Source organism: Myxine glutinosa, chromosome 1 (genome assembly GCF_964187855.1).
Source record: "Myxine glutinosa chromosome 1, kmMyxGlut1.1, whole genome shotgun sequence".
NCBI lineage: Eukaryota > Metazoa > Chordata > Myxini > Myxiniformes > Myxinidae > Myxine > Myxine glutinosa.
The window spans coordinates 412,961,553-412,973,936 of NC_136261.1; the positions used below are offsets into that span (position 1 = coordinate 412,961,553).

The 12,384-nt window shown below is 42.6% G+C and overlaps 1 protein-coding gene across 1 annotated transcript; it reads right to left on the reverse strand.

Annotated features, from left to right (window-relative positions):
- Positions 1 to 813: 813 nt before the first annotated feature.
- On the reverse strand, positions 814 to 3,372 carry LOC144889606 (uncharacterized). The gene is made up of 2 exons (XM_078770510.1): positions 3,161 to 3,372; positions 814 to 3,026 (listed from the first exon to the last, which is right to left on the reverse strand). Exons 1-2 carry the CDS (start codon positions 3,279 to 3,281, stop codon positions 1,390 to 1,392), a joined length of 1,758 nt encoding a protein of 585 aa, XP_078626636.1. The 5' UTR covers positions 3,282 to 3,372; the 3' UTR covers positions 814 to 1,389.
- Positions 3,373 to 12,384: the final 9,012 nt, after the last annotated feature.

Sequence of the window (12,384 nt, forward strand, 5' to 3'; positions counted from 1 at the left end):
CAGTCAATGAGTTGTGTGTGTCAGTCAGTGAGTTGTGTGAGTCAGTCTGAGTTGTGTGGGTCAGTCAGCGAGTCAGTCATTGAGTGAGTCATTGAGTGAGTCAGTGAGTGATTGAGTGATTGTGTCAGTCAGTGAATGTGTGTGTGTGTATGTGACTGAGTGAGACAGTCAGTCAGGGAGTGATGTGATGATGGATTCGATAACCTTGCTGATGATTGGGGTCAGTCAGGGAGTGATGTGATGATGGATTCCATGACCTTGCTGATTATTGGGGGAAGTCAGGGAGTGATGTGATGGATTCCATGACCTTGCTGATGATTGGGAGCAGTCTGATTGGTCTGTCGTTGCAGGGATCTGGTTTTTAATTTTGTTTTTTGTTTTTAAATAATTCTTACCTCTTGGTCTGGCCAGTGGCCACATCGACTTCGACTTGAATCTCAACTTTGGGGTTCGTTGGAGGGGGGGGGGGGGGGGGGGTGGTGGTGGGGGAGAGTTTCGTTACCCTCTTCCTTTCTTTAGAAGTCTGTGTTCAAAGGTATTCCCTCCATTAACAATGCATTACCATTGATGTTGAGAAAAATGTGGTGGAAACAATCTGTGTGGCCTTTCTTCCACGTTAGGACCTGTATAACCGAGGTGCTTGGCAGCAATCAGTGATGGCATGAAGTGCAGTCTTGCCATGATGGTAAATGTTGTGCAAGGTTTTCAACTGGTCAGATCAGGATTACTTCGAGGGATATACACACTCCAAACTCTTCTTTGACTGATAATTGACCATAATGTGCCATTACATATTCACAATAACACAGACGGTGCATTTGTGCTTTGAGGACCTCTCTTTATTGTGAAACTCTTCACAAATTCAAGTTTCATGAAAAACATAGGCAGGAGTCTTCTTCTGATAAACGATTTTACAACAAGGGTATTCTGGCTAATATCACACGTGGCAATGAAACATGTACTTCAGCTAAGATTGAGTAAAAATTGATGTTCAAACTGCCATGGCAAGATCCCATCTGAGCATAACCATAAAGGGACAAAAAAAACAACTAAATCAATGAGAAAACAAAATTCCTAAACATTTGTCACAATCAAAAAAGAACCAAAAAGAAAAAAAAGGAAGTTCTCCCAGATCCTTTTTCAGTAAAGGATCATTATTCATGAACTGGTTTATGAAACTTCATTCTCATAGCTTTGTTCCAAGGGCTTGTTTTAGAATCCCCACTGAACCTCTGACAGCCTCCACTGAAGTTTATTTGTTGTCATATTCCCTGGAATACTTTATTAGTACTGTTCGGCTTTTCTTGATCATCCAGATTCTCTGTTGCTCCAACTATCACTGAAACATATTCAGGTTTCTTCAATTCCGAAATCCTATTCACCTAATTTTTAATATCCCGGTTTTTCAGATTTCAGCTCTCCTGTATGGATCTTCATATGTGATTTCAAATTGCCTTTTTGAAAGAAACGTTTATCACATATCAAGCATTTGAGAGGATGCTCTCCTGTATGGATCGTCATATGCGATTTCAAGCTGACGTTATGAGAGAAACCTTTGTCGCATATCGAGCATTTATATGGACGTTCTCCTGTATGGATCCTCATATGTGATTTCAAATTGCCTTTTTGAAAGAAACCTTTATCACATATCAAGCATTTGAGAGGATGCTCTCCTGTATGGATCGTCATATGTGATTTCAAGCTGACGTTATGAGAGAAACCTTTGTCGCATATCGAGCATTTATATGGACGTTCTCCTGTATGGATCCTCATATGTGATTTCAATTCGCCACTTTGAGAGAAACCTTTATCACATATCGAGCATTTGTAAGGTCGCTCTCCTGTATGGATCCTCATATGTGCTTTCAAATTGCCTTTTTGAAAGAAATCTTTATCGCATATCGAGCATTTGAGAGGATTCTCTCCTGTATGGATCATCATATGTGATTTCAAACTGCCTTTTTGAGAGAATCCTTTATCACATATCGAGCATTTGTGAGGTTGATCTCCTGTGTGGATCCTCACATGTAATTTCAAATTGCCTTTGCGAGTGAAACCTTTGTCGCATATCGAGCATTTGTGGGGTCGCTCTCCTGTATGGATCCTCATATGTGATTTCAAACTGCCTTTTTGAGAGAAACCTTTATCACATATCGAGCATTTGTGAGGTTGATCTCCTGTGTGGAACCTCACATGTAATTTCAAATAGACCTTGTGAGAGAAACCTTCATCACATATCAGGCATTTGTGAGGTTGCTCTCCTGAATGGATCCTCATATGTAATTTTAAACTGCCTTTGTGAGAGAAACCTTTATCACATATCGGGCATTTGTGAGGTTGCTCTCCTGTATGGATCCTCATATGTAATTTAAAACTGCCTTTGTGAGAGAAACCTTTATCACATATTGAGCATTTGTGGGGTCGCTCTCCTGTATGGATCCTCACGTGTAATTTCAAACTGTTGCTATGAGAGAAACCTTTGTCACATATCGGGCATTTGTGCGGTCGCTCTCCTGTATGGATCCTCATATGTGATTTCAAATTGCCTTTCAGAGAGAAACCTTTATCACATATCGAGCATTTGTGCGGTCGCTCTCCTGTATGGATCCTCAAATGTGATCTCAAATTGCTGCTTTGAGAGAAACCTTTATCACATATTGAGCATTTGTGAGGACGCTCTCCTGTATGGATCTTCATATGTTTATTCAAATTGATTTTTGTTAAGAAACCTTTATCACAGACAGAGCAATTGTGAGGGTGTTTTCCAGTGTGGATCCTCATGTGTATTTTGATGATACTCTTTGAAGCAAAATCCATTCTGCATACATTACACTTATAACGTATTCGCCTTTCTTGCACCTTTTTGTGTTTGTTTAATTTAATATAAATATTGGTGTTGCGAGGCCCAGACTTGTATTTTATAGGAAGTGGGTCTTGATTTCGTGATTGTTTCTTCAAAAAAGGCTTCTTCTTTACTGTCAAGCTGTGACTGGACCTCATTTGTCCCATTTTACTTCTGGATTGTTCTACAGAAACAAAGAACACATTTTATTTTTTGTCAAAATCAAAATGAAAATATTTAACACTTTTCAGAAAATTTTCGATTTTCTCAACACAAAGGATTTGTTAATTTTTGTGAAATTTTTACGTTTCCACTCACCAGTTGCAAAAGAGGAAGCACTTCCGTTTGTCATGTGAATATCATCTGAACCTTCCTTTGCTGAAGCACATTTTGAATCTTCTGTGACAGATGAATCGTTGTTGTGTTGTCTGCCTTCCATATTTACAGGATGGACATCACCTGTGTACAAATCAGCATCAGTCTTTTGCAGGTAAATGAGATTGAGAACTATCTTTAGAGTTCATCGATCATGTTACGCCATGGATTGTGCACTTCAATTTAAATATAATAATGATGTTAAACATTGTTAAAAACAAAAATTCCGGATGTTAAACACTATTGAAACAGTCTTCTACATGACCCTGATACACCACCCTATTTAACATGTCGAAGTACTGCTAAACTGGAGGATCGTGGAAGTAAAAATAAGGCGATTTGTGTTCAACAGTGTTTGTGTTTAATTCAATTTAAATAAAATAAAGATTGTAAAATGAATCAAAATAAATTTCTGGAATTTACTGGTGGTAAAAATTTCTCAAAATATCCTTTCACACAGCTCGGAACAAGTGTGTATCGACCCTCAGCAGAGCCAGGAAATAATATCGCTCCACTCTCAAGACTGAACTCTCAAACTTGTCTCCCTCCTCCAAGTCCTGGTGGCATCTGGACAAATATGTTTATCGTGTAGTTCCCCTCCAATTCCCTCCATTTCCTGAAATTACTACACACATGACACTGCACATGAAAAAGCTGAATGTCTCAACTCTGTGTTTGCCTTAAAATCTTGTGTCATAAAACCATCTCTCTCTGTACCCACCTAAATCAGTCGTACCCAGCTGCTCCTGGACTCTGTGTCCTTCTTTACCGACAAGGTAGAGAAGTTTCTGTCAAACCTCGACTCTGATTCCGCAACTGGACCAGGCAGCATCACCCCACAGGTCCCAAAATACTGCTCTACCGTGCTGTCACACCCTCTCTCTGTACTCTTCACCCTCTCTTTTACTCAAGGTCATCTGCCATATACTGGGAAATCAGACAACATTACCGCTTTACACAAAAAATGTGCAAAACCAGATTCCTGCAACTACAGACCAATCAGCCTACTCCCAATCCATATTCGCTTCTGATATGAAATCCTTCCTCTTTTCCAATGGCTTGATCTCTGATCATCATTTTGGATTCAGACCAGACCACTCTACTATGGAGATGCTGCTTCTGCTGTCTCAAGAATGGATGGAGGTCCTCAATGCTAAACAGGAATTAAGAGCCGTCTTCCCTTGACATATGTCGTGCCTTCGATACGGTCAGGCACGCCGCCCTTCTTACGAAACTCTCCTCTTATGGTATCTATGAAAATCTTCACACATGGCGTGGACTTCCTCTCCAGTCAAAGTCAACGTCTCGCTCTGAATGGAATTCTTTCATCTCCCCTTCCTGTCCAGGCTTGAATGCCTCGAGGCAGTGTTCTCCGCCCTGTGCATTTTCTTGTCTTCATTAATGATCTCTCCAACTCGCTGGAAAATCCTCTCTATCTTTTTGCTGATGACTCCACCCTCTGCCGCTCCATATTACAACCCTGAGATTGGCAAGCAGCAGCCTTTTCACTCTCTGCAGACTGGATAAAATCACAAACTGGTCAAACAAGTTGAACATGTCATTCTATCCTGACAAATCTCACACCCTCACTATTTCTCTTCGTAAAGACGGTTTGGAAAACCCGCTGTCACTCAAGCTTTTGGGTCTGACTGTCTGCCATGCTTTTTTTTTTTGATTTTTTTTTTTTTTTGTATACTGAATCGAGGCTCGTGAAAGAGCTAACATTTACTTCACAAACAAATCAACCAGACAAACAAAATATATAAAAAGAGGGAGTGGAAGACAAGATGGGGAGAGAAGGGGAAGCACACAAACACAACATTGGAGAGCAGGGAGATGTGTGGGAGGGAGAGGGCTTGGTGGGAGGAAGAGGGCTTGGTGGGAGGGAGAGGGCTTGGGGGGAGGAGGCGTGGGAAGGGTGGGGGGGGGGGTGGGAGAAGTATAAAACACAAGGACCTTTATGGTATCTATGAGTTGGGACTTCCAGGACAGAAGTTGGTATTTCAAAAAAGTGGAATTGGGGTGAAATTAGCGGGGGTAGAAAAGATCAAGGTTTTGCATGGGGGAAGATAAGAGATGGTGGTGGACAGCTGTTTTAAAGACCTGGAGGGTGGAGTGGGATTGAAGAGAGTGAGGGAGTTTGTTCCAGAGGCGGGAGAAAAGAAGAATGAAGGAGTGAAGGTGAGCAGAGAGTCTTGATTTTGGCAGTTTAACCATAAGAGGGTTGCAGGCAGATCTTGTTCGACCTGCAGGAATATTTGTGGGACAGAGCCCAGAGAGAGCTGGGGGGCAAGGCCAGAGAGGAGTCGGTAGAAGACGGAAAGACCACCAACCTGCCTGTGGTGAGTGAGTGAGAGGCCCTTGGAGTTAGCTTCATCGCGGGAGATTCCAATGATTCTGAATGCTTTGGTTTCAACAGCATGAAGACGAGCTAGGTGTGAGGCAGGAGCACCAGCCCAGAGGGGAGAGCAGTATTCCATTGAGCTGTGGATGAAAGCCTTGTATGTGGTGAGGAGCTCAGGTGTGCCAAGGAAGGACTTCACACGACGGATGATGCCCAATCGGCGACTGGCTTTGGAGGCCAGATTTGAAATGTGGTTTTCCCAGGAAGGATCATGGCAGATAGTGAGACCCAAAAGCTTGAGTGACAGAACTTCTTGGAGAGGATTATTCAGAAAGTGGATGGGAGGGTTGTCCAGTCGTTCTTTTCGGAGAGACATCTTAAGAGTGTGAGATTTGTCAGGATTGAAAGACATGTTCCACTTGTTTGCCCAGTCTGTGATTTTGTCCAGGTATGCAGAGAGTGAGGAGGCTGCAGACTGCCGATCTGAGGGATGACGAATGGAGCGACAGAGAGTAGAGTCATCAGCAAAGAGATAGAGAGGATTTTCAAGAGAGTCAGAGAGATCATTGATGAAGACCAGAAAAAGCACAGGGCCCAGAACACTGCCTTGGGGAACTCCAGCCTGAACGGGAAGAGGAGATGAGAGAAACCCATTCAGGGCCACATGTTGACTATGACTAGAGAGGAAGTCTGCCAGGCATGCGTGGAGATTTCCATGGATACCAAAAGAGGAGAGTTTGGTGAGCAGAGCGGGGTGCCAGACCGTATCGAAGGCACGTGATATGTCGAGGGAGACAGCTCTAATTTCCTGTTTGGAATTGAGGACCTCCATCCATTGTTGAGAAAGCAGAAGCAGCATGTCCAGAGTAGAGTGACCAGGTCTGAAACCAAATTGATGATCAGAGATCAAGCCATTGGAGAAGAGGAAAGATTTCATATCTGAAGCAATGATGGATTCCATGACTTTGCTGATAATTGGGAGAAGGCTGATTGGTCTGTAGATGCTGAGATCTGTTTTTGCACCTTTTTTGTGCAAAGCGGTGATGTTGGCAGATTTCCAAGCAGATGGCAGATGACCTTGAGCAAAAGAGAGGGTGAAGAGTACAGAGAGAGGGAGTGAAAGAGCAGAAGAACCGGATTTTAGGACCCGTGGGCTGATGCCGTCTGGTCCAGTTGCAGAATCAGAGTCGAGGGTTGACAGAAACTTTTCCACCTTGTCAGGAGGAAAGGACACAGAGACCAGGAGCAGCTGGGTACGACTGGGTATGGTGGGTACAGAGAGGGATGGGTTTGCGACACAAGATTTCGAGGCAAACACAGAGTTGAAGCATTCAGCTTTTTCACGAGCGGAGTCAGCCGTGTGGCCGTTTGAATTGAGGGAGGGGTTGGAGGGGGAACAAACACCAGAAACAGATTTGACCAGACGCCACCAGGATTTGGAAGAGAGAGACAGATAAGAGAGTTCAGTGCTGAGAATGGAGAGATATTGTTTCCTGGCTCTCCTGAGGGTGGACACACACTTGCTTCGGGCTTTGTGAAAGGAAGTGAGATTTCCTTCCGTTGGATTTGCTTTCCAGGAGACGAAAGCAAGCTGGTTCTGGGCAATAGCATTATTACTCAGGAATAATAATGGGGCACAATCTTTACTGGGAAAACCACATTTCCAAGCTGGCCTCGAAAGGCAGCCGCCGACTGTGCATCTTCTGTCGTGCGATGCCCTTTCTTGGCACTACTGAGCTTCTCACCACATACAAGGCTTTCATCTACAGCTTAATGGAGTTCTGCTCTCTCTCTCTCTCCTCTGGGCTGATGCTCCTGCCTCATACTTCATGCTGTAGAAAACAAAGCTGTTAGTATCATTGGTATCTCCCACGATGAAGCCGATTCTGAGGGATTTTCACTTTCGCACTGCAGGCAGGTTGGTGGTCTTTCTGTCTTCCAATGGTTCCTCTCTGGCCTAGCGCCCCCTACCCTGTCTGTGCTCTGTCCCCCAAATATTCCTTGAGGAGGCACAAGATCTGCCAACAACCCTCTTCTGGTGAAACTTTCAAATGCAAGACTCTCTTGCTCACCATCACTCTTTAATTCCTCTTTTCTCACGCATTTGGAACAAACACCCACACTCTCTTCAATCCCACTCCTACCTCGAGGTCTTCAAAAGCAGCTGTTCACCACCATCCCTTGTTTTCCCCCATCCAAATCCTTGATCTTGTCTACCTCCGTCAATACACCCCAAATCCACCTTTTTCAAATTCTGACTTCTTTCCTGAAAGTCAAAGTCATGTCCATTTGTTTTATACCATTTTATCCCCACTCCCCAACCCCTCCACAAATCTACTAATGTCACTGTTCTCTACTATTGTTGTGCATATGTACTTTCCTCTCTCTCCCCCTCTCGTCTCCCGCTCCCTTTATTATATATTTTGTGTGTTAGCTATTACACGAGCCTCAACTTTGTATTAAAAAAAAAATGAAAAAAATAATATTGAATGGCACTCAGCAGCACATCCTTTTGACTTCAAAAGTAGTTGGTGGTTGAATTCAGTTCGCTGATAGGAAAATCTTCTTCAAATTTCAAGTGAATTGGATGACAATTGAGGATTTTAGAAATTCGAATAAGTCGTGGACCTTATCGCCGATGCTGATCTGAAAAATAGTTGGCGGTTGAATTCAGTTCGCCGATATGAAAATCCTATTCAAATTTCAAGTCAATCATATGAAAATTGAGGATTTTAGAAATTTGAAGAATATGGTTGACCTTTGGCATTTGTTGATCTTACAACCTATGTTGACATAAAAATAGGTGGAGGTTGAATTCATTCAGCAAATATGAAAATCCTCTTCAAATTTCAAGTCAATCATATGAAAATTGAGGATTTTAGAAATTTGAATTGTTGACCTTTTGGCCGATGTTGATGTCAAACATTGTTGATGGTTGAATTCAGTTAGCTGATATGTGAATCCTATTCAAGTTTCAAGTCAATCGGATGAAAACTGAGGATTCTAGGAAAAAAAAGTGGTTGACCTTTGGCCTATTTTGACCTTTTAACATCAAAAATAAAGACGATTCTTTCAGATCACCAACTCTACCGTTTGGTGGTTTCATGAAGATCGGTTGAAAACTGTGACCTGTAGACGAGTATAAGTGAGCAGACAGACAAACACACAAACCGGAGTGATCAATATACTTGTCAAAAAAGGATTTTTTGCCAAGTAACAAATAGACAGACAGACAAGGGTGAAAACAAAACCTCCACCAACCTTCGGTGGAGGAAGTAAGGATACCTGTTTTCAGTAACTCGTTCAGGAACTCAAGTCAAAGCTGAGATGAACCGAGTCAGGTCATGTGACATGGCAAAGTTAAATGCACTGACACCATGAGGATCTGTGCTGTGAGAGAATCCATTTATCTATTTATTATACCATTGAGCGGAACCATGAGTGCACGATGGCTAGTGGCATGAGCGATCGGTGAGGCAAAACATCCTGTCTATCTGTTAGCACACACTAAATCAAGCCATTTAAGGAAATTAAACAAAAACAGACAGGATGGAAAACCACATACCAAAGAACAGGTACGTATTTAGAAGCACACAAGATTCAATAATAATGGGGCACAAATTTACAAGCACATCAAACAATAACCAAACATCAAGAAAGGCACAAAAGAGTAGATCTTATCTTACCCGTAGCACTTATTTCCCACTGAGGTATTCTTACTTATTTATTTGTACAAAAGACATGGCTCCAACAGAACAATTAAGGAAAAAATATAGAGAGGAAGTAAAGCGCATAAAGAGGTTGGGCAAAGTATATGGTAGACCTCTGACTCATCCTCGGCACGCGTCGATGTTCATGTGCCAATCCCGCAATGGGAAGAGAAACAAGGAAAAAGGGAGGGGTAATGAGAGCAGAATGTGGTGAGTTTTAATGAGAACAGTGTGTGGAAAGTAGCTTTAGTCTTTAGAGGAAGATAGGGAAGAGCGAATGAATAGTTAATGGGACGTTGTTATTGTTGTATCAAGGGTTTTATGGCCGGCCTTGTCAAAAAAAAAAACATCGGGAAAAGCCACAGGAGGCAATCACAAACTGGGGGGAAACTAACTTTAATCCCTACCGAGTTCACATAGCTTCACCCCCCATGTGAAGACGCAAAAACAATCTTAAGCTCCAGTTTCCTTACTTAATACATCGGGGTGCCTCCTACGCATCCACGGTCCATGCGACACCTATACAATTCTGCCTCGACGATGGTATTTCATCCCATACCCCCACAAACGTAACACTATCAACTCACTCTTCTCTGTGCATGTGCGGTCGTTAAAAATTCACAGCCAAAGAACTGTTTATTTACGGATTCATGTTCCGATTCGGGTTCAAAATATAATATTAAATTTAAATAAGTTGTCCACATTTGTAGACAGACAGACAGACAGACGTGAACCAATTGCTTAACCCCACTTGTCACTTTTAGTTTGCGAGGTAATTAAACAGCTACCTGCAAGCACAACATAGGAATCCAAAAAGCCTTTTGTGTCGAAGACACAAGAAATGCCAATATTATGGACTGTGTGTTCCAATTTACAGCAACCCTGGCTGACATCACTGTTAAACTGAGATTTTTGCCCATAACTTTCATCCCATCTGAAGGTACCACAAACACTTGAGGATTCCAAGAAGAAAAAAAAAGTGGTTGACCTTTGGCCAATTTTGACCTTCTAAAATAAAAAATAAAGAGGATTCTGTCAGAACCAGTCAGAGCCAGGTTAGGTCAGGTAGGGCAGCCCATCGCCACGCCCACTTTCTGCCGGTACTCCACAGACCTCCAAGCCACCGTCCCCCAAACAGCACGTTGCCCAGCCCATTCCCATCTCCTTGAGATACTGATCAACCGACTGCAATCACAAGGCATGTGGTCAGCCCTCGGGCTCGCACATCTCAGTGACAACATGTGGAACCATTAATATCACTGCCAAGGTAAGTGAATCTCGATGTGATCTCAATATCCTCACCACAGACAGGTACAGACCGGATAGTCGTATCCAAGATGTCATTGAAAGCCTGGATCATATATATAGTCCATGGGCCAGAGGGGCCTACCGTGCACCCCCTCCCCCCCCCCCCATGATCCTCCCCAATGTGCATAATTATGATGTGATGTCTCCTTAGATGGGGAAAAAATATTTTGGTCGATGTTTTCTTTTGGCATTTTGGGAGACATGTCAAAATGTCCCTTATTTAATATATCGACGATTTCTTGAAGTATGCTAATTACTTGCACCTTCGTTATGTTGTATCTCAATAATTATAAGCTCAAATATTACTGAATTTGGCATGTCATTGCTTTTGATTATGTTTAACAATCTGACAAAGTTTTACTTACGTCATGTTTTGATTTCATGTTTATTAAGTCATCTCAGCATACATTGAAATACATCATATCTGCCGTTTCTTTTTCTTTCTTTCTTTCTTCCTTCTCTTCTCTTCTCCTCTTCGTCTCCGTGTGTCTGTCTGTCTTTCTCTGTCTCTGTCTTTCTCTTTCTCTTTCTCTTTCTCTCTCTCTCTCTCTCTCTCTCTCTCTCTCTCTCTCTCTCTCTCTCTCTCTCTCTCTCTCTCTCTCTCTCTCTCTCTCTCTCTCTCGTGAATGAACACAGATAATCAAAAGAAGGATTGTGTTAAATTTTGCTTTTATTAACATCCAGTCTTCAAATAACTGTTTGAAATATTAACATGATACACCAATATGCTAATTAACCCAGTTGCACATGTAAAAGTATCACAAACACATATTTCAGTTTATACAGATGTTGTTTGTGTAATCCTTGATGACATCACATGACGTCAGCATGCTGAAAAACATCATACATTCTGTAGTTAACCCACATAAAAGGGATTTATTTGTTTTTGTTCTGGTTAGAACAAGTATTGATGTTGCAGTCGGAAATAAATAGCATACAGTATCAACAACACACATATAACAATTAATTTATTCATAAGCAAACATGCAAATCAACTTGATAACTATTACTCCATGTATTCCAAAAATAATTAACAAGTTGGTCGTGACGTTACATTGGACTATTCACTTGTTTCAAAGAATTAAAGACAACCGTGATCATGCCTTCATAAAGAATACTGTCCTGTCCGTAGCCGATAAAGACCGGCCTCGGACGGATATCCGATCGAGCTTAACAGTCCGGTGCGCTCAGTAAAAACTAGCTTCACTTTTGAGCCACGGAAATTGAGCCACGGAAATGAGCGACAGAAAATTCCCAGGCAAACGCTATAACGCACCAGGTTTACAACCTGTGCGTTAATATAGCGGAGAATACACGGGGAGGGCAAAGAGCTTACCTTCACGGGTCCCACCGGACTCTTTCGAATCGGCGATGATTAATTGAAGCTGACACATGATTTAAAATGTACAAAAATACCGAATTTAATGAAGAAATGCCGGTAACAGAATAATACACGGCAAAACTAAAATTCATAAATGGGATGTCCCCACACAGACTCGTATACCACACAAGGGGAAAAACAACTGGTGAAAATAAATGTGTGTGTGTGGGCACTTAGCTCTGAGCGTCTCCTGAACCCAGTCGGGAATCGTCCAGGCCCCAAGCACGGCACAGGCCATGGCGGGAAGTAGGCCTCAGCGCGCTCTCGTTCACACACCGCCGCAGCACAGGGTGCCGAGTCCGCCGCTTCCCAAAGCACAAACGAGCCAATGGAAGGACAATGCAGCCACTCAGCCGATCGCCCGGACCAAGAAGAAAGAATGCACGAGCAGGGACCGTCTGCAGGAACTCAGTACACCCCTGGC